Source organism: Xiphophorus maculatus, chromosome 4, assembly GCF_002775205.1.
Source record: "Xiphophorus maculatus strain JP 163 A chromosome 4, X_maculatus-5.0-male, whole genome shotgun sequence".
NCBI classification, from domain to species: Eukaryota; Metazoa; Chordata; class Actinopteri; order Cyprinodontiformes; family Poeciliidae; genus Xiphophorus; species Xiphophorus maculatus.
This window is the reverse complement of record NC_036446.1, coordinates 21,992,485-22,019,787: the sequence shown is the minus strand read 5'-3', so window position 1 is coordinate 22,019,787 and position 27,303 is coordinate 21,992,485. Positions and strand designations below refer to the sequence as shown.

At 38.2% G+C, this 27,303-nt stretch overlaps 1 protein-coding gene across 2 annotated transcripts in view; it reads right to left on the bottom strand.

Moving 5' to 3' along the window:
- Positions 1-6,152, bottom strand: part of pcdh17 (protocadherin 17) — a 60,677-nt gene extending 54,525 nt beyond the window's left edge. For both annotated transcript variants that reach the window (XM_005810265.2, XM_023332660.1), the window contains exons 1-2: positions 5,464-6,152; positions 1,901-4,696 (exon numbers count right to left, since the gene is read on the bottom strand). In XM_005810265.2, the coding sequence (XP_005810322.1) occupies positions 1,901-4,396 (2,496 nt within the window). In that variant the 5' untranslated portion in view covers positions 4,397-4,696; positions 5,464-6,152. The remainder of the gene's footprint in view (positions 1-1,900; positions 4,697-5,463) is intronic.
- Positions 6,153-27,303: the final 21,151 nt, after the last annotated feature.

The window sequence follows — 27,303 nt, the reverse complement described above, 5'->3', positions numbered from 1 at the left end:
GCAGTTAATATTGCTCCACAATGCACAGATGCAGCCAGCACCACAAAGGTGCCCTTGTGAAGAGGTGATATGTTCATCCGGTTTATTCATCTATTCATTTGTTTTTCCTACTCAGCTACACCACTGTGGCAACCACAGTGACAGATGGGCCGAGAGGCCTTGGATCGATAGAAGGGGAATTCTGTCTTTGTTTCCTGACATTTTTACCATAGACACTTTCCTGACTCAGGTTACTTACTGTCCATGCGAATGGAGTGAGGGTAGGAGGAAGGAGGAGGGAAGAAACTGATATGTTTCTGTACAGCTTCTGAAGAAACTTAATGCCTCAGGCCATCTCCCTCAACACAGGTTTCTATTGAATAATACAATAAAGCACCCATACGTTGAAGGGACCTTCCATAAACAAGGCACTGTAGAGTGTGTTGATCCCTCTTGTTTTTTTGTTGTTTAATTTTTGCCTTTAACAGTTGAGGAGAAGAACATTAATAAACAGGTGTAAGACAGCCTAATGCAGTCCAATTCATCATGAGTAGATTAGCAGGGAAACTGTCTGTGGAATGGACCAGCAATTATTTTGTCCCTCATAACAGAAAGCATTAACGGTCTTTGTGCTGACCTCTGGCCTTCAGAGTCAGTTCATAATAGAAGGAGGGCAAAGAATGTGAGACAGAACAACAGACATTTGCCTTCTTTCCTGGTAAATGATCACAGTCATCATCCCAAACTCCATCAGGGTTGTTCCCTGCAAGCAGCGTAACCTAGACTATGATAGTTGAAGTCTCAGAGGATAAGTGGAGATAATAAGCATAACTGGTTTTAAATTGCACCTGTTTATTTTTTCTATATATAGTGCTCCAAGATTACATCTGTTCTGAATAAGAAGTAGCTGAACATAATAAATATGGAGAATAAATGTGTGCTATATTTGGGGAATATAAATTAAGGCCTTTATCAAATAGCAAAATAATTAACCCAGATAATAGAAACAACACCCATCAAAACTACATTTAGAAGGGACAGATATCAACCAAAACTGGAACAATAGTAAGAAAACAAGACACTGGTTAACTTCACTGTGACTGCCCATTAGGTGTCGTGGAATACACCACTAGCTTAAGCTGGGTTTAATCCTTGTCGACCACGACAGACCTTTAATGGGCTTACGGTCAAAGACTTTGAGAACTTATCACGTTGGAAGCTTATGTACCCTACTACTTGGCACAAAGACGTATAAAGTAGTCAAGAAAATAAGTACAATCTCCTTATCGCCAGGAATTAAAACCACTAGAATAAGTATGAAAGAAACTGTAGAATAGAATGTCATACTAAATAGTTATTGATTAGAGATAGTTTCCTCTTCATATAAGCTGTTGTTTTAACCAACTAAATGCATTGCATACTAAATACATGGTTGTGTTTTTTGTAGGTAATTCTTTAGTCATTTAAATTGGCATTAGGAATAAGAAATAGGGGTAATGCCTGTTTTATAGTCAGATTACAATTATAGAACAATATAATATTTTAGTTTCTGGGATAAATTGCTTTCTCCTACAAGAACAGAAAACTTTAAAGTGATATAAAAACAACTGCACAGAAGCTGATCTAAGAAAATAAATAAAAGTTGTTGTCACATATTTCCGGCACAACAGATTTGCGTTGATGTCATCGGCTCTGTTCTATGTAAGCACCAGAATGGCAGTTTAATCCTTCTAATGCTCACCCCTCCCTTGCATCTTTTTTTTTTATCACTGCTCCTGGGTCGCTCTGCCACTGTCTGTCCTTGCCTTTTTTTTCATTTAAAGAAACAAAAGTAAGTGGTGATGTGGGAAATGGGAGCTTTGTGCAGCTTGTGATCTAAAAACGATGGTACCACAGTGGAGAAGAATGCAATTTCTCTTACCTGTATGATGGACATGCGGTTAGTAGGTGTGTCTGTAGTGCTGGTGACTGGGCCTGTGAAGCTGGTGTGGCATCCCACGTGGCTTTGGGGCACGCTGAGGTTATTGGCAGTGGGTTTGAGGTACATGACCTCTGACCTTGGTGAGCTGAGTGGCAGGCGTGTCTGATAGTCAAAGTACATGGGAGAGGTGGCCAGGGAAGGGCTGCTTACCACATTCATCACATTCATGGCATCCCGCTCCTCCACTTCGCTTTGCACCAGCATGATGTCGTTCTTGTTGATCTTTTTCTTCTTGCCTTTACCCAGCTGTGGGTGCGAGTACTCTGCAATGCGACAATTATAAGTACGAATTTCCTTGTTCTCCCGCTTGCACTTGATTGCTATGGTCACCATGGCAGCTAGAAGCATGATAGATATGATGCTCAGAGTCACAATAAGAGGCAGTGACATGTCCCAGTTTTGATTGTCTTTCATGTGTGGAAGTCCATCTGGAGGACGCCCGTTGGAAGCCTTGACAATGAGTCTGGCAGCGGCAGTTAGAGTTGGCTTGCCGTGGTCTGATACACGAATGATCAACTCAACAATGGGACTTACATCATCCCAGAAAGGGTGAGCCGTTCGCACCTCCCCAGTTATAGGATCAATCTCAAAGAGGTGTTCTTCATTGCCATCTGAAATTTCATAGGTGAGTCTTCCACTCTCACCATAGTCGTTATCTACTGCTCTCACTGTGGTAACAATGTAGCCAACTCCAACATTTCGTGGAACATGGATTTCAGCTGTGTCATTCTGGAGAAGCGGCAAAACTATGACAGGGATGTTGTCGTTGACGTCCAAGACACTAATGCGCACAGTAGCATTGCTCTCTAAGTGTGGAGATCCTGCGTCTTTAGCAAGAACTTTGAAGTCAAAATACTTTATTTGCTCATAGTTAAAAGATCTTACAGCATAGATGGCTCCGTTTGCGGCATTTACATTAACATAGGTGTTGACATCACCCCCACTCACGTTGGAGTTGATAATACTGTAGTACACAGTGCCATTCTGGCCTAGATCTGGGTCATGTGCCAGAACTGAACCTAGGTACTCCCCAGGGATGTTGTTCTCAGGAATTTGAAGTAGGTAGACTGACTTGGTGAAACGAGGAACATTATCGTTCTCATCAAGAATCTTCACCGTAAAAGATTTTGTGGAGTTTAAAGGAGGAATGCCATTGTCTTTGGCTACAATAGTAACGTTGTATTCATCCTGCACCTCTCTGTCCAGGGGCCTGTCTGTAACCACTGTGTAGAAGTTATCATAGTTCTCCTCAAGTTTAAAAGGGACATTACCCAACACCTTGCACTGGAGCTGCCCATTTCTTCCAGAGTCCTTGTCTGTGACACGGACCAGAGCAATGACAGTGCCTGGGGGTGCTGCTTCACTGATGGCTCCCTGTCTCACAGACACAAAGCCTATAGATGGCCAGTTATCATTCCTGTCAAGTACTTTAACGGTGACTTTACAGTGGCCCGGGATTGGATTGGGACCTAGATCTTTTGCCTGGACGTCAATCTCGATAACTGAGCTCTCTTCATAATCAATTTCCCCCTGAATCTTTATGACTCCTGTTCTAGAATCTATTGAGAATAGCTCACGGATTCTCTCAGGAGCATAGCCACTAAACGAATAAACTACTTGACCATTGTTTCCCTCATCAGGGTCTGTAGCATTTAAATCAATTAAGACTTTTCCAGGAGGTGAATTTTCAGGAATTTCTACAACATATGAAGATTGATCAAATACTGGACTGTTATCGTTGGAATCTATAACTTTAACATTTATCTGCATTGTACCTGATCTAGGATATTCTCCACCATCAGTGGCTGACAAAATGAGAGTGTGATGGCTTCGTTCTTCTCTGTCCAGTGGACGCTGAATGACTAATTCTGGGAATTTGGTCCCATCCCCTCGGGATTTTACCTCCAATGAAAAGAGATTGTAGTCATCGCGAGTTATTTGATACGTTTTTAGGCCATTTTCCCCTGCATCAGGGTCATGTGCGCTGGTCAGAGGAAAGCGTGTCCCTGGCACTGCATTTTCAGAAATGTCGATGTCAATTTGATCAGAAGGAAAAACGGGTGAGTTGTCATTGATGTCCTGAATATCTATTTTTATCATGCATATCTCCTTGTCATTGGCAAACACCTCCATGGAGAGCTGGCACTTGGGGTTTCTCTTACACAATGTTTCCCTGTCGATGCGCTGTTTTGTGTACAGCAGTCCGCTTTGGGGGTCCACGTCGATAAGATGTGGGGCTGAGTTCTCCAACACCCTAAAGTTGGCTTTCTTACCCTGTCCTCCCGGCCCAATCTGTTCGAGTCCAAGCCTGGCATCTTTGGCAATGTTCCCAATCACTGTTCCTGGTCCCTGTTCCTCCGGGACAGAGTAATTCAAGTTTTTCAATGTCAAGGCTTGAGCCCACAACAGGAGGAAAAAGAAAATAGAAAGATGCATCTCCACTCAGTAAAAGCTGCTTAAATCTTTGCAGTGATTATTCTATCTGTGACCTGTTGATATTCTGTTCAGATTTGATACTTCTATCACGACGGGTAAAGAAAAGAGTCCAGTTCATCATGTGATGTCTTGACATTTGTCACTGTAGATTGTCTTTGCTTTGTTGCTTTCTCTCCTCAGCAAGCAATCTGTGGTACTGAATGCCTAATTTATATTCAGCTGAGCACCCAGACTCATCTTAACAATAATCGAGATCCAGACTCCAACAGAATAGTCATTGTAAGTGTTCACTCATATCACCTAAGAAAGGAAAAGGAGAAAAAAAACATGTTATGTGAAAATCAATTAGTAAATCGAATAAAAACAAAATGAGCTACAAGCCACCCTGCCAGAGAGAAATCAGAAGAAATCAGATTCACTGCCAAGCCAAAAATGAGACACAGCTCATGTGTAATTCATCTACACAATTATGGGAGAAGATTGTTAATTGGTTAACCTTGGAAGGCACTCAGCCCCATAAATACACATGCAGCAAGTATTCTCCTGCAGTCTATACAAAACAAAATCCAAGACTCTGCAGGCAGTTTCAAATCTATATGTGGTGTGCATGCATCATTTGACCCCAGAGAGATAATGACCCATACATTTGTTGAGGGTGCTGACTGAAGTGTAACAGGGCAACTTTAATAATGCGGTAACGCCGCAGGCGTAAAACTGAGGATGGCCTATTGTAAGGGCTATTTGAAGGAGTGAATATAAAATTATCTTCTTACGCGCATTAACAAATCCGCATAATCCGGATATTTAAAATGAGCCTTATAAAAAGTCAGAAATGAGCTGCCAACATCTCAGCACAGCCGTTTAATTCTCTCCACTGCTGCTCTCCGTTTCCTCAACTCTGCTTCTCTCTAACGCTCAACAGTCCTTGAGAGAAGCTGTTGCGTCGGGGTGTACGGGAAAAGGTTAGGGAATAACACCGGTTTGAAAATGAGCAACAGTGAGAGCTTCAGGTGGAAAATCACGAAAGCGGATAAGACACAAAGAATATATAAAAAACACAATCTTACCACGGGAGAAACTGTTTCGCTAGTTCAAAAGGGTAACAGTAAAAAAAATCAAAACAGTCAATTCCAGTGCGATGAAGAGATTGTTTAATTTCCACTTCACTAAAGGTACCACCCGTATCCTTCTTCTCCTCCGTGAAGAAGGAAAGCCACAAGCCTCCGATGAACACGCACTCTACAGTACAGCGCAGTAGAAATAAAAAAAAAAAGTGCTCCAAAGTATGACTGTAATGTCAATGAGCTGAAGACCTCTCTCCTGTCTGATTAGGATGCAGCGGCTCGCCCTCTGCCTGCAGTGAGTCACTGTTCTTCAGGATGGAAAACTGTTGTCAAAATTACTGTGTAAAAGAAAGAAGAATCCAGATGTGTGGAAAGGTAGCCGATATCCACAGTGGACATTTAAAGGGCGATCGGTGTTCTCTCCCCACGTCCGAGACAGCTCAGAGTTACTGATTCCCGTAGTGGCATTTTGTCCTTGTGCGTCGTCCCCCCGTCAAAGTGCGCAAAGAAAGACGGACAGCTGCTGTGGAAGTGGTCAGCAACAATGCCGCATTTTAGGATAAGTCTCCATGCTGCTGTCAGAGAAAATTTTGATTTTTTTTTTAAACTACTCAAGCCAAGTCATCACTTACTATTTTCAGCACGTAACACAGCCCTAAGCACAGCAAGCGCTTCCTCTCACTGACTGGACTCCGGACACCGCATGGTGCATTAAACATTGTCGCTACTCCTGTGGCAGCCAATGAATTTGAAGAGGTGGGAAGAGAAGGAGGGATTCAAAAGTCGCCGTGGGTACAGACTACAAATGATTGGTGGGTCTTAGTTCACCGGTGGCGGATCTGTCTTTTTTCAAATATCACACTTCATTGTTGTGCGGGGCTACAATAAAGGAAACGGTGCGTTGACCACGGTCACCAACGGATGTGCTGAGGCCAAGCCCAAGTGGTTTGAAATTTCAGTTAGACTGGGAGGGAGAGAAACACACCAGTTAATTCCCTTTCCCGCTAACTGAATAAATAATATCCACGTCTCCTTTTTAAAATTAGTGGCATAGTTAAAAAAAAAAAAAAAACCTTGTCATTTAAATACAAACACACGGATGATGTTGGGTTATTTTTGTACATGCAACGACTTGCAAAAGTATTTATAGCATTTAAAGTTATCCCATTTTGTACGATCAGAACGTTTAATATGTCTGGATTTTATGTAATAGAGCATAAAGATGTAGACTAGAGCATAGTTGTAAAGTGAAATGCAAGTTCTTACTTTTTTAAGAAATCTGAAAGGTGTGGTGTGCACTTGCATTCCCACTCGCAATATACAGCAGAATGTTTTACCCCTTGGTATTAGTAAAACCACTGTGGAACAGGCTGAAAAGGTTCCATTTGTGAACAACGGATTTTTTATTTATTTATTTTTAGTCTTGAAACATTTTCAATTTGACTTTGGTTTGAACTTTCATTTTCTTTGCTTATGGATGTGCTTTGATTTCTAAGCCATTAAGCCATTTCTCTGACTATTCATTTTAGGTAATTTTCTCCTGAATGGTTAACATCTTCAAGTGTTTTGCAGTCTCTAACAGGTTGTCCTAAAGGATTTCCTTGTATTTAGGTCCCTCCATCTTCCAATCAATTCTGATCAGTTTCCCTCTCTCTACTCCAGAAAAACATAATTTCAGCATGATATTGCCACCACCACGTGTCATGATAGTGATATATTAGTGCACAAAATGCATTAATCAGATTGAATATATTTGGGTCAAATAATGCAAATATATCATTTATGTGGGCACAATTTCATTTAAGTTGATCCTGATGTGTTTATGTGCACCAGGATTTATTCAAACAAAAGAAGCATGCATGTCTGCACAGTGCATAAAGACAAACGCAGAAGCACCTGTGTTTGTTTTGCATTTTCTGAGTGCCCAAAATGGACTTGGACCATAAAAAAGGCTAAGACTTTACTGCACTCCCTAATTAAGCTACAGGCTAAGCATATGCTAATGGTCCTCCAGTGTTACAGGACGAGAGAATGGGAGGCAATTAACATCCTTCAAAGTTTTAACCATAGCAGACCAGTTTTGCTTTCCCATTAGTTGACATAGCTGGGACATGCGCAGTCAAGTCAGTTTGCCACAATCAGAAAGACATCAACAGAACAAGTGTGTTTTGAATATTGATCAGTACAAGCCATCACTTTCATTTGGATCACAATTTCATTCCTATTGTTCTGAATCCGATCTTAGATACCATATTTTTATTTCAATTGGCAGGTTATTCCAATTACATATGTCCATGTGAACATGCCTACCAACGATGTTTGTTCAGAATAGTAATGGGTCAGATGGGAATGTTTCAGCTCGTATAGAGCCGGTTCTTGGAAGTGAGTGACGGGCGCCGACTCCTCGCTAACAGCAGTTCTTCATCGGGAAGGGCTATAGACACAACAGCGCAACTATCATAAAACACGAAAGGTGAAGAGAAAGAGGGAGAAAGAGAGCGAAAGGGACTGAGCTCCGTCTCCACACTTTCGCCCCTATGGCACTGCAGAGCCGGCCCGGTCCCACTCTGCTCCCTAGCCTGATATAATCTCACAACTTCCTAGTCTGTATCAGTTGTATACAATCAAATATCTCAAGGTTTTCAAGTTGATCTAGAGGATGAATCTGCGCTATGTGCTACACTGGAATTACAAGCGCCTCTTCAGTCACAGATTTTAATGGTAAATGTAAAAAACATTTCTCCAATTGAACTGATCAGAAGTCACCAAGACTGTGAATGAGGGGATTTTCCACATGTAGCTGGGAAATCACTCAAGCCTTGGTGGTAGTTCAGCAGTACCAAATGTGAGTTCAGTTCTGAGAGAACACTTAGGTGAACATTTTTTAAGTTAAAAGTAACGCTGAGATAATTAGTTTCCTCAGCTTCTTCGCTGACAAGTGCATACAGAAGGAGCTAGACGGGATAACCAAGAACAAAACTATTCTGCTTTTTCTTGGGAGATAGCCTCGGCAGCTTTAGCAGGAATTTGATTGACATGACGGTCCGCCCACTTTCGAAGTCGTACTCTGCTCAATGCAAAATGACCAGAGCCAGAGTAAAATAGGGCTGAATCTTCAGTGCAAAAAAGTCTATTTTTTCTGCCTTTGGCTGCTCAGTTCTCGCTCTCACTGCAAGCGCTCTGCTCAAGGCCGAACTTTGCTTTGATTAGAATGGCAGACTTGTGACCAACCACATATGAGGATATGGGATTATAGCATTATGTAAAAACAGAGAGGGGACAGACACAACAGTCAGGTGAGGGCTTCCTTTCACTCAATAGGCAGTGGTGCCATAGGACAAAAAGTTAAGTTATAATGCCATCCGATCATGTTTGTTGTGCCCCCTGAATGGCTTGTGGCAAAATGTAAATATCTTATCATTTCTTTAAATAATGGCTTTCTTCTTGCCGCTCTTCCAGATTTGGGGAGTGCATGCATTATTTGCAATGTTGAAAGATTTTTTTTTTATCTGCACTATGAATCTTTTCCATATTTTATTTTTCATTTGCAGATAATAGATTGGACAACTTTATTAGTGACTTGATTAGTAACACCTTTATTGCTTTATTTATACTGAGATTAGAGTCTTGATATTTATACTCTATTTACTAATTAGCTCAATTCTAAACGCAGCTGTTTGTGGTGGATATAACTTAAAGGTTTCCCAGTAGCAGAGACTGAATACACATGTGTCAAACTTTTCAGATTTGTATTTTTAAAAAATATATAGAAAGCCATGGGTATTTTTCTTTCCATAAGTCTATCACATGAAATCATGCTAGAATACATAGAAGTTTATTTTGATGACATCTGGAAAGGTTCAAAGGGTATCAACACTTTTGCAAGGCACTGTAACTAATAACCGGCATAACACACATTTTTTTTTCTGTATATAACACAAGAACACATGATAACGTCAGTAGTCTTTAGACATTTCCTGAAACTGCTGCAAAAAGAAGTGTTTATGGTGTGAGAAAGAAAGTAAAAAAAATAAGAGTTTGAAAAAAAAAGTGTTTGGAATATTGCATGGAGGGTATATTGGCAGTGTGTTCATACAGTATATAAGGCATTTTCCTACATGAACTCAAGAATGCCTGGAGAATGTATGCATGGAATTAGGTAGAGTTTCACCAAAGGTGTTGTTCACACATTCACTTCACAGCGGGATATTCTCCACTGGGGAGGCGTTCTCACAACAGAATACTCTGCAGGCTGGTGCTGTGGGGTAGCACACAGAGAGCACAACATGATGGAGATACCTGTGCAGCAGAAAAAAAAAATTGCAGTTGTATATTTACAGCGTGTTGGTAATGACAGATGCAGCGCCCCATGTCTCTGTTGTGATGAGTACTGGTATCATCCCCCCATGAATTTTCAGCATGTAAAAAAAAGAAAGTCCATTCTCCTTCCAGTGTCCACTGTTTTACATATAACACAATATCTATCCATATCAGAGTCTGAAATTACTAAAATCATACTTCAAGTGACAAAATATACAATGTGTTCTACACTGTCATAATGTATTTAAAAAGAAAGCACAAGAAAACCCAATAACACATCATTGTTCAATAGCTTGTTGGACAATCTTTAGCTACAATAATTTATAGTAATCATTTCCTTTGTTTATTAGGCTGATACACTGTTATGGTCAATTTTAGTCCACCTGCCTGCACTACTATTCTGACTAATTAGGTTTAAAATGTATAAATGTATCCCCAGTGTTATGTAAGGCTCCCCTACAATATTTTAGATGGATTAAGATCTGGGCTTTTACTTGGTCAGAGGATCTGGTCTTTACTGCAATACAAGCCCAAATAATCACCCTTTGTTCTGATACCAAGTTGTATATGTTTTTAGTAATTAAGTTAATGTATGTAGGTCAAAACGAGGGAAAGCCTGCCTCATGTGTTATTTTTAGGTACTGCAACTTAGCAATCGTTTTGAAACAAAACTTTATTGAACAGCAGTAGCAGTCATCCACTTTGTGATCTCCGCTTCTAGTGAAAATCTGCAGACATCTTTCGTTCATGGTTGCATTGCTGTTTTGTACTGCACGAGTAATTATGTGAGGTCGTTTCTGTACTAGATGTAGCTTCCTAATGTGCTATTTGACTGCAAAATAAGTTTTCTTTGTTGTGTAATTTAACCGCGAGTTGAGAAATTACTCAATATGGTGTCGGTAGCCTAGATCTATACACATAGATGTTCGGCAGAAACTCAGTATAAAAGTGCAATATATTCTGCACATATTTATATATTTATTGTATTTTTTGTCATGTGTTTCAGTTTCACCCTTTTGATTGTTAATAAACCTGCTGACAACGGTCTTTGGTCTTCAGAGTTTTAATAAGAGAAAAGTGTTAGCTAGCCTTTGCATCAGACATGTACAAGTAACGGGACGCCCTTCACTTATGATAGTCTTAGGAGTTTGGATAATGTGTTTTCACCAAGCATGTCGTATATTGAGGTCATCTCTTCTTTGACCCCACTGGTTCAATATACATTGCTCAAGGACTCGCGTTTCTTTACGAACCTGATTTGTGAAGCCTTATTATTTTGATTTTCTCCTTTTAATTCTTTCAGACATGCTTTACTTTGTGTTATTTTTAATTGTATCAGGAACTACATTAATGCATTGAATCTAGGAATAGTTTGGTGAACTGTGATGGACAATTTGACCATATTTTTCAATAACTTAAAAAACATAGTTTTGTTAAACAAAAGACAAAAAAACATAGTTTTGTGTAAACGGTGGAACAATGACATTTCATGTCTGCAGTATTTCACTTGTACATAGCCACATGCAAACCATTTTGATACAAGTGTGAAAGTCGGAGCTAATATTGGCTATGATGGTTCTTTGAATACTACAGTATGTAGAGACAAAATAAGTAATTCTACATTTGATGTGACTATTTAAGTCCAAACATATCTATTCATTAATTCAGTTATCAATCAAATGATGCTTATTGCTAGGGCTGTTGTAAAAGAATATTTTAGTAATTGAGTACTCTATAGAATATTTTTATGATTAATCAAGGAATCTCCCTCTTTCTTTCTCTCTCAGCGCCATTCCTACCGTTCGCTCCACGACGTGGCTCCGACAGCAGAAACGCTGTCGTACTCCAACCATCGCGCCACAAAATTCAACAATCCTTATTTCTCCCCAAACTCTCACAAATGCTACACAATTCAACACCATGCTGCTAGCACTTCACAACAACTCATAGGCAGAAGTAAGACCGCTGCCCACCACAAATAATGATCCGGGTGGAACACGGTGCGCTACATAATAAAACATTATTTAACGAAGCTTCGAGGCAGATACATTTTCCTCGAGGAATTTTAATAGTCGAGGTACTCGAATCATTCGAGAAATTGTTTCAGTCCTACTTATTGCTTCATTTATTACTTAAAAAATGTTTGACAAAGCTTCTAAAGGATTAGAGTATATCGAACTGGGTCTCACCACTATTGCTGTACAGCCCTCTCCCCACCTCCCATATTTTAGGAAGGGTGTACTTTTTTGACAATGCAAGAAGCTTAATTCCTCCACGATGCTGACTTAAGATATAGAAACATTTAACATTAATTTTGTCAGAATATATACATGTTTTTAGTTATAATACATTGTCAGGTATTATGTATCCTGACAATACATGTATTTTCAGGAAGGATGTATCCCTAATCAAAAATAATCATAACCATAGCTTGCACAGTAGCTATTTAAAACTGATCATTTCCAGAAAACTTTTATCACTTTGCCTGTTTGAGCTTTGTCTCTTTTTGTTGCAATATTTAACAAAGCCTTTTATTCAGGCTTTCTGTTTTGGCATGTCAGCATTGTTCAGTACAATCATCTATAAACATGGGTCTCAACCTCTTTGACTTTCATGTTGACCTTTCCCTCTGACAGCAGCGAATGACAACAGTGTCAGATTTGTTCAGTCAGATGGCGACCAAAGCTCATTATCAAACAGCAGGTTTGATGTACTAATGTCAAGATGTTGATAACTGATGAAGGTAAATGTCACATCACTGTCTCTATCTGTGCTATGAGCGTGTGTCTACGTGCTGCACATTTTGCTTATTCATGTCTTTGCCCTTGGTTCCAAAATTAAGGAGTTCGAAATGAACAAGTAAAACATTACAAAATGTGTGGATAATTTAAAAAAAATTATTCATTCTCCTTTTAAATAAAGTTGAATTAGCCATTGTCCTCAGGACCACATTGTTACCAGCACCATTTTCCATAATTTGCCCAAGTAACACACTTGCATTTTTTTTTCTTTTTCACTATGAAATGCACTGAGCCAAAACAATGCCTGGAAAATCACCTGCTTTGATGAAATGTCACCAGTGCTTCCAGAGATAAAGCCAGCCATTAGCAGCTTTCTTCATTAGCCCAATTAAATGGCCCTCAGGAAATGCACTGACAGAAAGTGTATTTGGAATGGGCTGCTGGTGAACAGCTGCATTAAAACCCTATTTCGTAAATTAAATTTCAATCTAATGGCAATGGCCTTTCTTCAGGTGGTAATAAGAGAGAGGAGGCCTATTCCTGCCTGCACTATTTAACCTATTTCTAGATTTCCCTTCCCCATTTTCTGGCATCCAGATTTCTTTCTTTCACACAGCTTAAAAATATCCAACTCTTCCACTAGATAGAAATTTGAGCCAACAGAATGAAGACTAGGTGTGATTTTTTCCCCCTTTACTACTTCTTTAAAGGAAAGAAAATTGAAATGAGAGCAGACATTTACACATGGAGAAATTTTCCTGCAACACACTTTTGCCTCTTTCATAGTGACTTTTTTTCTTGACAGTGGTTGGCTTCACATGTTCATTTTTTATCATGTTCCCATCAGAATCTGTCCTCTGTTTTCTTCTCAGTGTTCAATTCTTTGCTGTGTTTTATTGAGAGAATATGTGACACAGTGTGCACCTAACAGTACTTCTTCTGGTATTAGATGAATCAGCATATTAGAAGGCTGTGCTAAGAATATTTCTTAAGATAGCACATTGTTGGAGTAAATTACCAAAATGCTGCATTTTAGTTTTAAAGTTTAAGGCTGTTCCACACCGAAAAGGTCAGAAGGACAAAGTTTGAATGGACAGAGAATGCACAAATATGTGCAATTTTCATTCAGTTTAGTTCCCTTTCATACAACGCTTTTGAAACTTCATGCAAAACATCATGTAGTCATAACAGCTGTTCACCTGAGGCAGTATCAAAAGAGGCTGCCCACTAAGAGCAGCAATACGTGGCACCAAGCTACCCAGAATGTAGTTCTGTGCACCTGAGATTCAGCAGTATAGATAATCACATAATGATGATCACATAATAAAGTAATGTAAATAGGCCATAACGTCAGTTTTGAAAAAGTAATTAAGCAATAAATCAATTAATCAAAAGACTTGAATACTCTTCTCCATATTCAGTAGAAAAACCTTTATTTGCATTACAGCAAACAAACCCTTCTTAAAATTGCTGACCAGCTTTTTGCATATTTTCACTGCAATTTGGAGGATTTATTTTTGGCAATGAGTTCCTACCCTTGAGGTTGGAAGGCCTCCATCACATCGCTCTAATCTTTAGCATCCTCCGCAAATTTTTCAACAGATTCATGTTGAGACTCCGGCTGAGTGTAAAACAGTAATGTCACTTTTATTAAATAAGAAACATATTGGGGAATCTAATAAATCTATAAGGGGGTATGCGTTACAATATGTCTGGAAATCATGCATCAACCTCATATCTTTGTTTCCCTTTCCATATTTGGTCTGCTGTGTAGTCTGCTTGCATTCTAACTGTAAGTGAACAGTTAGAATGCCTCTTACAAGTAGGATAACTAAGTGGTGCAGAAAACAGATTCACTTGTTTCAAATGAACCAGTTGGCCTTTTTGGACAGGCGTGAAAGCAGATCAAACTGTTTTGGTGCAAAAGCACCTTACAATAACCCCAATTTCAACAATATGTAATTTCAAAGTAGAGCTGAGTTCCTAACTTTTACTCTTTCATAATCTGTTTTCTGTATTTCACTGAATTGCTCTGCCATGAAAGCGTATCGCTCCAAGTCCATGGATTGAAACTACTACTCCCCACGATGCTATTTGTGATTTATTGTGCTAAAAACAGGGGGAATTACAACTTGCATATTTGAACATTCATATTATACAACTTTTAATGTACCAAAGTGCAAAATTAGCATAATATGCCTGTTGCAGCCTTTCGTTCCAAAAAGCCAAAAATAAAACTCCAATAAAGGCTGTGGGTGGTAACAGGTGGTTTGGGATTTGTACGCACTTTGACTTGATTCATTTATTGTTAAAGTAGAAATAAAGGTCTTGTAACTTAGTTGAAATGAAAAATAATCTCAATTTAATGTTTGAAGGTATAAACAATTGTAAACAAGTGTAAATAAGTGTTCAAGTGGTCAAAAAATCATTCTACCAAAACCTCCCGTCCACACCAGACATCCACCAAACAATCCACCCGGTGTGTTCTTAATTACTCAAATTGGTGGGAGGGTCTAACAATTAACAACGTAAACTAAACAATTCCAAATATAAAAATTAATTACAAATTTTGATTCTAAATTAACTTAAATATATTCCAACTACCCAAAAAACAAAACAAAATTGGTAGAAATTATAAATTACAAAACTTTTACATAAATGGCCACGACAATGCCACTGCAAACGTCAAAGAATATATTACCACAACTTGGTGACTGCACTTGTTTTAATCTGTTTAGAACTTAAGTTTTTGATATTTCTTTATCAAAGTACCAATACAATTCCTCAAGGATATCGAACTGGAAATAATGTACCAATGTTTAATCAGATAAGAGTTTAAGTGCAATAATTCCATGGTAACCACAACATCTAAATACTTCTATAAATAGTTGCTGCTTGTGTTTATGTATATTTTTGAGTGAAATGTAAGTATAACTGATAGTTTTGTTCCTGTTTCTTACAGCATGGGTCATGCCAAAAGTCAAATGTGAGAACCATTAGCTTTATTTTCTTTTGTGACGCCTAATGCAAAACTGACTTACATTTGATCCAACTTTTTTTATACTGATGCCGCTGGAATCGTTAATCTCACTCCAAGCTGCCCACTAAAGCTGGTACTACCAAAATACATACTAAAGCATACACTGTGTGAGTTGTCTTCGTTCACGTTCCCTGAGTCACAGCTTACTTTTCACTATGTGATGGTGCACAGTTAAACTTTTTGGTACGTGCTGCTACTTGATGAAGTGAAGACTGACACTCTTCACTCCAGTAAATTGCTTGTTAGGAGGAAAGTAGCAGTCTGCAGACTCTCACACAAAGGATTGTTAGTTTGAGATGAGTCACAGACAATGTTTTCCACAGTCCTTTGGCACTTCCACTTTACTTTCACTCAGTGTTGCTCAGTTTTTAGCTCCACTGGTGAATGGACAAGAAGTCTGCCCTGTACAAAACCATGTCACAGTGTTCCTGAAGTTCCTAAATTAAAATTGTCTAATGTCAAACTTCTATGTTCCCAGATATGGTAATAGATGCTCCTAGTATATGTGAGTAGCAACAGTCTCCCTGCTCTGAGACAGTGCTTGCTGCAGCTCATCTTCAGATGATCTGATTTCAGTAAAAGTAGTAGCCTGTCCTCATAGAAAGCCACTGAGAGAGTGAATAAAAACAAAAGCTACATTATGTGAAAGTTTACATTACTTACATTTATGCCTTTTTCATCTCTGATGACAAAGAAGAGTTGTGCCCTAACCCTCTTTCACAGTCAGGTGAGAAGGAGAGTTTTAATGGCAGGCCAGATGTCAATGCACTGATCGATTCAGAAATACTCCCAGCGCTGCTTTAACCCATTTAACAACAGTTTTCGCCATGGGAATCTGTCAATGTATGCTTCTGTATATGCTCTCTGTGCAGTATCTGTTTGCAACAGAAACAGATCCTGTCCTGGGTTTGCACATGCCAAAAGGAAGTCTCAAGACAAACAATGTTTTAAAATAGCTTGACAGGCAACATGCTTGCCCAAATGTACTGTGCATTGTGAATGTGTCACTCTGTGTCTGTTTTTGTCTAATGTATGTGTCAGGACAGTGTGTAATGTCAATATGTTGATTTCTAATTTGTCTTCACAAAGGCTCCAGGTAATGTATGCTTCTATCAGAGAGTTTAGGAAAAGGACAAGCTTAATGGTCAAGCTCAATTTGAATCTCTTTGAACCTGTTTTCCTGTGAATATTTTTTTTTCAACCACGTTAATGGTTTGCACATTCCAAGAAGTCAGTCAGTGATTGCATTTTAGCAGGTTTTGCCTCTCATCAAAGAAGCTTTTTATCAGCTATGCGAGATGTTTAGATGTTTATGGGTTGTTGTTTGTGGCAGCAAAAATGAGATTAATTGGTCTCATATTTTTTCATGGGCAGAACACACAGAAAAGTGCTTCTCTACATCTTTTAAATAAAAGTCCTATTTGATGCATATAATAAAGCCTCTGGATTGCTTTGAGAAGAATAATTTTCCTGTCTTCTAACAGAACATGTAAGGCACATTAATTGTAATTATCCCCCACATTTTCTAAACATCAAGTATTGCCCACAAAGATTTTAATCACATTCGGTCAGCTGAGGCTGACACAGAATATTGGTGGAGCAATGTGAGGCTCGCCGATGGAATGATTTTTATTCACCCTGAGGTGCAAATAATTACTTCCCCTTGCAGAGCCAGGAACCATGCTGAGACAAGGAGATGAGACCAACTGAGTTCTTTGGTATGGGCCTGCTTTTAAATGCTACCCCAACATCAAATGACACACCAACAGACAGTTACCCATTAAAATTTGCCCATCAAGCGCAGTTTAGAGAGGGGTAGTCTTGACAGAAAAATTATCTCCTTAGAAGTAAGAATGAGACCATACATTTCCTTTTACTCCCACTGCAGATTTATGTCTATTTTTCTTGTTTTTACTGAAAGATATCATCTCACAACAATGCACTTAGCAATAGAGCTGAAATTAATAAACACAATTGAAACACATTTTTTACAGTCTAATTTATTACTGTATTATTTATTACTGGGTAATAAGGTTAAGGGTATATAAGAGCCTAAGATTGTCAAAATCTAAGATATAAATAGTGTGTTTTATAATTATTGATTGAGATTGGAAAAGACTGAATTGACAACCCAACAGATCTGCTCTTTTAAGTTCTCAGATCTTTGCTAACTAAGGTCAATGCCCAGGCATAATTATGATTGGGAAGCCAATGAAAATGTTTATATGTTTATATATGAATAAATAGTGGATAGCAAAATAAATCACAAAAGACCCCTAAAATTTTGTTGTTCACCTATGACACGATTCAGGACAGTTTAAGCATAATTGCTTTTTATTTGTGGTCAGTTTCCCACTTTATTGCATGAATTACACAAAATCATCCAATCCCATGCAAGTCTTTGTCCAGACCTAGTTCAGTACCTTGTCTGCTCCTTTCTTTTTGTATGATAAAGGACAAAAATAAGAACATGGACTACTTTACATCAAAGTAGGTCAAAGTGATTTTCTACAGAGGAGGTAGAATCACATGGGTCACTGCATTATTTCTGGCAATTCAGTAAGAATGAGTGTTGTAGGACTGTCGAAAATTACCAACCAATTTTATATAGTTGACCCAGTAGAGTGTCTATATTTGTCTTGCGCTGGGTTTATTGTATGTGGAAGGAGTAGATTTGTCCTTCCTACTATTTCCAATCCAATCTCGGTTTAACTGGCCTTTATCACCTCTGTTCTCTACAGCAGTTCATTCTAGACTGGCAATGCATGTCTGTCAATGTTGAATTACACTTTGAGTATAGTTATTTATAAAGTATGATGAAATTGTAGAAACCCCTAAGCAGATCCTTTAAAACCGATATTCTTGAAAACATCTCTATGTAAAGTTTGGAGAACAAACTGCTGCATTCTTTGGATTTGAAGATTCTCCTTCAGTGTTTTGCTTTACTTGGTCTCAACTGGAGCAGCTTAGTTGTCAATAGCAATTTTGACTCAGGAGATGGTCACGGACTACCCCTCTGTTGCTTAACATGCCTGTCTTTTCCTCTTTACACTTCCCTCTTCACCCCACCTCCTCAATAGCTATTTGCTTCATTCCCTCCACCAGCCACTCCTTCTTCTCTTTTTCCCTCTCTGTGACCTCTGTTTCAGTCACCCTGTAGTGAACAGGTGTATCTGTCTCTCTCCTGATGAGTATATTACTCTGAAGTGGCTCCATGGTCCCCATAGACCCCCTGCCTCCTAATACGCTTAGCTCTCACAGCTTATGTCAGCTGGAGTGGGTGGTCTGATAACGCTCCACTTGATCAAGCCATCCCCATCAGGGTCCATCTGGTCCACGGTCACGCCGGTCCTCTCGCATGTCAGGGAGTAAAACTGCAGACAAACGTTTAAATAGAGTTTAACCTTCCCTATTTTCTATAAAAGTTAGGGAGTTTACACTGAGTTCAGCATGGCTTTTTATTTCTAATTAAGTCATGTGGAGATTAATGGGAAATGGCTGAGCAGAACATTCACCTCTTTGGGTAAATATTATGTGATTGGGAGATAACATCCATTGTGATCCCACATTACTTCACAACATCATCAAAATAATGTCCTCTATTATCCCTTGCATTTACATCAGGACCAGTTCAGCATGTACCACCTTTTAACTTCTGACCCTTGAAAAAATACAGACCCCCTCCAACACCCCCCCCCCCCCCCCCCACAAACACACACAACCCTGCATAAGATTAAGCAGACACTGAACATATGAACTAAATTTACGTTTTTGTACTCTCTGTATTGAATAAATATTCAAAATATATTTCCTGTCATATCTACTACTATCAGTAAGGACAGCTATAGAGGTTTTGTTGTGTTTAATCAAACTTATAAAAAATTGCCCCAACAATGTTAATATATCTGGTAAATTTTGAGCCTTACTAAGCTATATTTTTAAAATTTTATAACAAATAGCAAAGGACATAATTGTGAACTGGAGGGAAAAAATGTACATGCTTTTCAAATGCTTTGAAAATTGGAGAATTGTACCCCTCTTTAATCTGATACCCCTAAATAACATCCAGTGTAGCTACATTTCAGATTGTAAAATGGAGTCTGTCTGTATATTACCCTTGTTATTAGCAAAGCTGTTCTGCGACAGTTTTGCTAAAGAACATAAACCTAAGTCATCAAGAAAAATAGGACCACAGCAATCAGGTGAGAGATTTTGATGTGGAGAAGCATAATTTTACCACCGGAAATGGATAGTGTACGACACAACTACAAAATCACCGCAATATGACTGTCCATCTGCACTAACAGGCAAGGCAAGGAACACAAGGGGCTTATGGTGACTTTGGAAGGACTGCAATGATTTATAGCTTAAGTGGAATTAGCTATCAACAAGTCAAGTATCACTTATAAACTATATAAATCTAACCTTTATGGAATGGTGAAAAGAAGAGAAAAAAATTGACCCATTAAAAAAAAATTATCTTTGAAGGTCGCCACAATCTATTGCAGACACAGCAAAGGTGTGGAAGAAGTTGGTCTAGTCACTCCAAAACTAAACTTTTGATCCTACATGCAAAACACTACTATTAATAATCACCCCCTCCTTAACATAAGACATTGTGATGGTAATATCATGGGAGTGTGTTGCTTTACAATAACAGGGTTGCAAGTTGCTCAGAGTTGGTAGGGAAATAGATGGAGCTTATTGAAGCCCAATCCAAGAAGAAAGTCTGTTAGAGGCTGCTGACTTGAAACAAATGTGAATGTTCACTTTCCAGTAGGACAGCGACTCTAGACTTTCAGCCAGAGCTGCAGTAAGAATGTTTAGAACAAAGCATATTCATATGTTAGTGGCCCAGTCATGGCTCTAATCTAAATCCATTTACTTTCACCTTTAAATACAGTAAAAGATAATAGTTCTTCAACGTATTAATGAGGAGGTTGGGGTGGATGAATACATGTGGACAACATTTTTCAAATGATTTGAAAAATAATGACAATGATAAATAGAATCTACCTTTTCACTCAGACAAAAAATTAAATATTGACTCTCAGGCTAAGACGTTTTGTAAATCCTGAGGAAAATAAGATTATTAGTTTTTTTTGGTTTGTTTGTTCTAACAAGCTATTAATTTAGAGCCTTGCGTGAACAGTGATTAAAATAAAATGTTTGTGAAATTGAAAACATAGAAATTGCAGTGGTATTGAAACAAAGAGTTGCTGAAATAAGATTTGCTGAAATACTGCATGATTGGATCACAGAGCTGTGATTGTATTTTTGGTGCCACACTAACCCAAGAAACCAATTTTAATTTACACAGACATTTGAAGCATTTTTAATATAAGATATATATTGATTTTAAGTGCTTTGAAAAATATCCACTGTACACTGAAACTGAAACGGTGTAGCAGAGAACACACTTCTAGCACAGGAATTAGGATTAAATGTCACTAGATGCAATTACAAGCTCTTGAGGTTCATAATGTGGTCTCACTAGTGGAGTTCAATGTTCTATTTTTACAGTAACAGGGAGATATGAGACTGTATCCTCTTTTCATTCATGATGTCCCCTTCTATTGTTTCCTGCAGAGTATAAATAATAGCAGGCTAACGCATGTACTGTACAATCCATTGTGGCCTTGGGACAGCAGAGGCAAAACAAGGAAGATTTTTTTTATTATTTTAGTTCCCATTAACCATGATTGACCCAGCCTCCTGCCTTGTCTTCCTTTCTTTCCTTTTTCTCATTTTTGTGTTTTTCACTTTCACCTACTTGCAAACACCTGACCCCCCTTTGCCTTCCCACAAAGAAATATCAATGGAATTGAGAGCAAAACAAAGACTTCAAGCCATCCCTGTAGAGCAGTGTGGTGCCGGTGCTCAAATGTGTATCACTACAAAGGTGCAGCACCTGATTCCCTCAGAACTGATGCAAGACTTTGTACACTCCAAGGGCCTTGAACTATGCATGAGGGTTGTGCTCATCATGATTAGATGTACACAACAGACAGGAACAACGACAGAACACTTAAATCTTGTTGCACTCACACAACATAACACAAACTGCAGATTTTACACTCTGTGTGCATTTTCCATAGGCACCATCCATTGCATTGTTTTTTTTATGTTTTTGAAATGTTGTTTTTTTTCTTATTATTTATAAACTACTACAAGTTTGTTGTGATAAAGTCTTCTCAGTTTGTGTTGTTTGCTTTAGCATTCCTATTTCTCCAACTAATTATTTCTAGCAGTGTGTAAATCCACACAAATAAAAAACTAAAACAGAGTAGGAAATAACACTATTCCGTTTGCACCTTTATTTAAACAGTGTGTTGTCTATGGCAACCACAGGCACTGTTTCTCCCTTACTGCGTCTTGATGGCATGCACAGATTCACAGTTCCAGACAATATGCTAATTTGATTTGTTTACTGGAATCCGCTTTTATTTAAGCTTGATTTCTAAAACTGTTAACCCTATTTTATGAGTTTGTCAGTGTCACAAGAGGCACCTGTGTGTTAAGACGAATGGGGTGACAAACACATTAGCACCATCTAGTGGCGAGTTTAAAAGAGATTTTCAGTACATCAAAGGTTTTAAATGTTTATTGTAAAATCTATCTGTCTGTCTGTCTGCCTGCCTGCCTGCCTGCCTGCCTGTCTGTCTGTCTGTCTGTCTGTCTGTCTATCTACATTTACTTTTTAGATAATAACTGAATTGTTTATTCAGACATAGTGTCATTATGCCCTACAGATCAAGTATCTTAATTAGGGAAAAACTCATACTCCAGTTAATTAGCCAGTATAATAATAATAAAAAAAAGAAAAATCTGAATGTCAACTAAATTATATATGCACTTCTACAGTGTTCCTGCAATCATCTTCAAATGTGTCCTCTAAGAAAACACATCCTTTTACCTTTGTGAAAGTGCCAGCTCATGACGTTCACAAAAAAGATCTACCATTTAGCCAAGCATGTGAAGACTGTTAATAAGTTTAGCTCATGAAAGTTATGAACCAATCTCTAAATAACATCAGTGCAAACATCCATGCATGCTAGAGATTCTTTGCCTGAGGTCTGCAAAAAACTTGTGTTTGTCATGACAACATAGGTGTTTGCTTAAATGGGAGGGTAATTCAATTTGCAAGGCCTGCGTTAAAATTTGATTTGTGTCTGATAAAGCTACAAGACAGCAGCGGACAAAATTTCAGCATTATAATTGCCGAAACTGTTTGCGACAGTGCCGACCCCAATCATTCTTTTCCCCAGCTTGTCATTGTAACCAAATTTAATAAAATGGTTGAAGGAAAAAGAGAGGAACCCACACTTACTATTAAGGAGTTCTGTAGATAGGGTCCCAAAGTAGTTCTAATTGTGTGTATTCAGATATGTTTTTAATAGTTTGAGAATACTAAGAAAAGCAATTCTTAGTCAGACTGCCACATCAAATACTGAACATCCACATGCAAGCCTTTTTAACTGAAGTTAAACTACCACTTAGAAATTATGTAGTCATTGCATTTTTTAATTGGCTTTTGGAAAGACTCATAATGATTTTACACTGAATATTTAGCAGTTTTTCAATAATATAGCACAGATTTGTCTTTAATTGAACATTAATATCTCTTTCCCCCCCTCTTTTTAACAGTGTTAGACCCATATTCTGGGACATGAGTACTACATCATGTAATCAAGAGACAGTCATAATTTTAGATAATAGATGAATAGATACCTTAATGGATGACGTTTTGCTAAATAATGTACAGCTATGAAACTATTTACTGCAAAGTTGACATTACAACTACAAGAAAACAACTGGAACACATATCAGCAACTTGTCCTTTAAAAATATAACATTTGTTTGTGTTAGTGTTAGTGTTAGAGTTGCTCTAACCCAGGTTGCCCTTTTGTGTAACCAGCCGCCCATGTGGTCCATGCCAAGAGCCAACCTTGTCCAGAGCCTTCAGCATCTGATGCGAATCTTATTCACACCTGGTGCTCTGCCACCATTGACCTTTGTAGCTAACTCAATGACCTCTGCTTTAACCATGGAATCACCTTCAGGCTTAGAATTATCATAATGTTTTCTATATAATGTTTTGCTAAATGCCAGTATAATTACATAAATGTTTTTTCAGAGAATATTGTTTTACTTTCTTCATAGTTAGAGATTTACATACATTAAAATTATTATGCCTTTAGCTTATGAGGAAAGCTCTGGTAACAATAGGATTTGTACGCTGTTGATAAGATCATTCACAGCATTTCAGTTAAATGGACACACAACTGTGGGTGTGTTTTCAGGTAACACCACAAGCACACTGCATGTGCCATGTTCATCTGTTCAAATAATTGTATGCAAGAATATACAAAATATACCATCACAGTATTTTGGAAGAAGGGGTTCTGCAACCCCTGCAATGGACTGGCGACCTGTCCAGGGTGTAACCCGCCTCACACCCGAAACGTTCGCTGGAGATAAGCCCCAACTCTCCTTCTGACCCCACCAAGGGGGATGGATGGATGGATGGATGGATGGATGGATGGAGGGATGGAGGGATGGATGGATGGATGGATGGATGGATGGATGGATGGATGGATGGATGGTCAACCTTAAAACAAAACAAAAAAATCTTGAGAAGATGCTTTCTCAAATAAGTAAGAGAGTGTTATTATCCCCAGTGAAACATGTCCTGTACCTACATCTGACAGGCCTCTCAGAGGGGAAGAAGTCATCACTCCAAAAGCAACATAAAACAGTAAACTGCCAGCTTACAAAGGCTCTCAGAGAGACAGACCTTCATTTTTAGAAGGGTGTCCTGTGGGCTGCTGTAACTAAAACTGAAGTGTTTGATCAAAGTGACCATCATTACTTTTGGAGGGGGGGAGCTTGTAAGTCTCAGAACATTATCAGAACTTTTAAGTATCAGTGGCAGCATCATATTGTTTATTTTATTTTATTTTATATTTTTTGGGCCATAAACCCAAACAATCAATCAAATTTTATTTGTATAGCACATTTCAGCAGCAAGGCATATCAAAGTGCTTTACATGATATCCAACACAGAAACACAATGCAATGGACAATGGAGGGAGGAGAGACATACACATTTTTTAGCTGGAAATTCAAGCATTGTTTTTAGTTTGCGTCAGCTAATGATGACAATATTAAGGTTTGTTGTTCCCTCTTTGCTGGTAAAGTGAAATTGTTACACTCTTAAAAGTACAGAAAACAGAAAAAGGAGTGATTTTTCTGTAGTTTAATAAAATGCCAATTTACATTATTATGTGAAAAAAGAACTTTTCAACAAATGAATTGTATTTTACTATGTTTTAAGGTTTGTCAGCTAATGTGGATTGATATTTATTGTAAACCTTTTTTTTCTTTTACAATTCTTTTTTTTGTTGTTGTTGTTTTTTTTTTATTGTCTGAAATCAATTTATAAAACCTGCACAGAATCTTTTTGTCCTACAATAATAGCCTTCTAACCTATCAAACTATCTGGCTTCAAAAATATTTCATCAAATTTAAAGAAGCACCTGGAGTCTCAGCATGGCACAGTCAAAATGACAGAGCAAGTCCCACTGAAGCAGAGAGCTGGGACTAAAATGCAGGAGGACCCCATCCACCCAAACAACAAAACCTGATTTTCAGTACACAACCAGTAACTTGAGCAGAATTGAAGAAGTTAGTCAGACAGAAAGGAACAGAGGAAGTGCTGTCCTTGAATCCAGTTGTCTTGCCCTGATTGTCAATTTTATGTTGCGGTGTTGGGGGCTGTGTAAGTACTAATAAAGTAACTTGTAATGTAACTTGATTGCTTTTAAGATCTAGTAGTCAGTTAAACAACTAAATTACATTTTCAAGGAATAACCAGCAATCAATAATCAAGTTACTTTTCATCACTAGTTACAAATTGGAGGACAGAGCCTGGTCAATACCAGCCCCTTGCTCTACACTTTGCGTAGTAAACAGGGTCTGGGTTCTCGGCTATCAAGAAACAATTGCTTCCTGGAACCGTGAACTCTGTTGAGGTTGAAATTATAGCTGATCCCTAATGTTTGATGTATCTAATGTGCCAGATTGACACCAGGAAGTTTACCAGAAATTGCCTGCACTGTAAACAACTATCTGTCAATTCAAAAAGGGAAGTGCCAATCTGATCCAGGCGGCTGTTAACGTTAATTCAGTATTTGGAAGCGTGACCAACACGGACTGAACAGCTTTGTGCATTTCCTTTGCTGCCATTGCTGAAACTACGATTGTAAAACAGCAAGAAAAATCAATATCGTTCACAACTTCTCCTTCTGTTCGCTGATTGACCTGGTAGGAATTCTACCACAGAGAATCTACTGTAAGTCTCTCTCCGGTAGTGCTTTAAGCACAATCTTAAACAGACTGTGGTTTAATTGAGATTTGAATCGAGCAGAATAGTGTAGGAAGGCAATAGCCAGTCTAAGATGTTAGCAAAATCACTATCTTGGGATTTCCGTCGTAAGTCCATTATCTCAGCTCCACATAAATGTGTGGACAGAACATAAAAGATGTGTTTGAGCAAAAGTTACAAGTCTCCTCATTCAGTTACATGATTTCTTTCCAAGTATCTAGTCATAATATTCACAAACATTTGAGAGTTTTGTGCATGGATAAACTTTTAATTTCTCAGGTCAGCCAGGCTTACCTAGTTTTTTTCTTCTATATGATATAATATAGAAGAAAAAGGGGGGACATATTTTCATGGGCTATTTTGTAACTATATTCCAACTTTTGAGTTATGTCCATGAAAATATGTCCCCCCTGAGAAATTAAAAGTTGTGTCTGATTTAATTGCAAATGATGAGAGAAAAAGGTTCTGTGTGTATTATATTTCTGATTCAGAGTGTACGTAAATATTTGGTTTCTCTTGTATCATTAATGTTCCTGCACATAACAGTTCCTTATATGGCAGATATGTTTTTTTGATGTTTTTGGAGTTACTAAATTATAGCAGACTTTATCTATAGAACTGCCTTAAAGATTAATAGCGAAAGACAATGATATTGTTAACAGTAATTAATTTAATCAGAGTTAACCATCCATTTTAAATTCTTAATTATAGGAGATGGCCCTCTGGTGACCAGAATGAAAGAATATTCATTTGCTTTGTCTTTGATGTCACTGAAACAGGCACCCCCTTTCTCCCGTCTCAAAAAAACAAAAAAAAAAACAAAATCATATGACTTTTTATGAACTGCCATGATATATAATGTAATGAGCTTGTGCCAAGATTAGCCACTCAAATTCTGTCCGAGTCTGTTTCCCCCCATCAGAACAAAATGAATATGTCCATGGCAAGTTAAAAATGGAAATATTTTTAGGAAGTTCTAAGTTTATAATCAACATAATAAAAAACTGACTTTTAAAACAACTATGAATGCACAGTTCATAACGGGAGGAGTTACTTTGGAAACATGCAAAACAGCATAAGCTCAAACATCAGTTCATCATGAGTAACAAGGGTCATGATATCACCCGAATAGTTACACAGGACTATTTTAAGTTAGGAAGTTGCTGACATATGTGTAAGTAAAACTAAGCAAAACTCCCTCAAAAGGGTGTTTGGATAAATCTCTCTGAAGATCTTTGGTGGCAGATTATGCAAGTCTTTCTCCACAAAAAACAGTCAGAAATCCATTGAGATGTTTTACTTTCTAAACATGGAACGTCTCTGGGAGCTTTGTTCCAGAGTCATCTAGTAACACC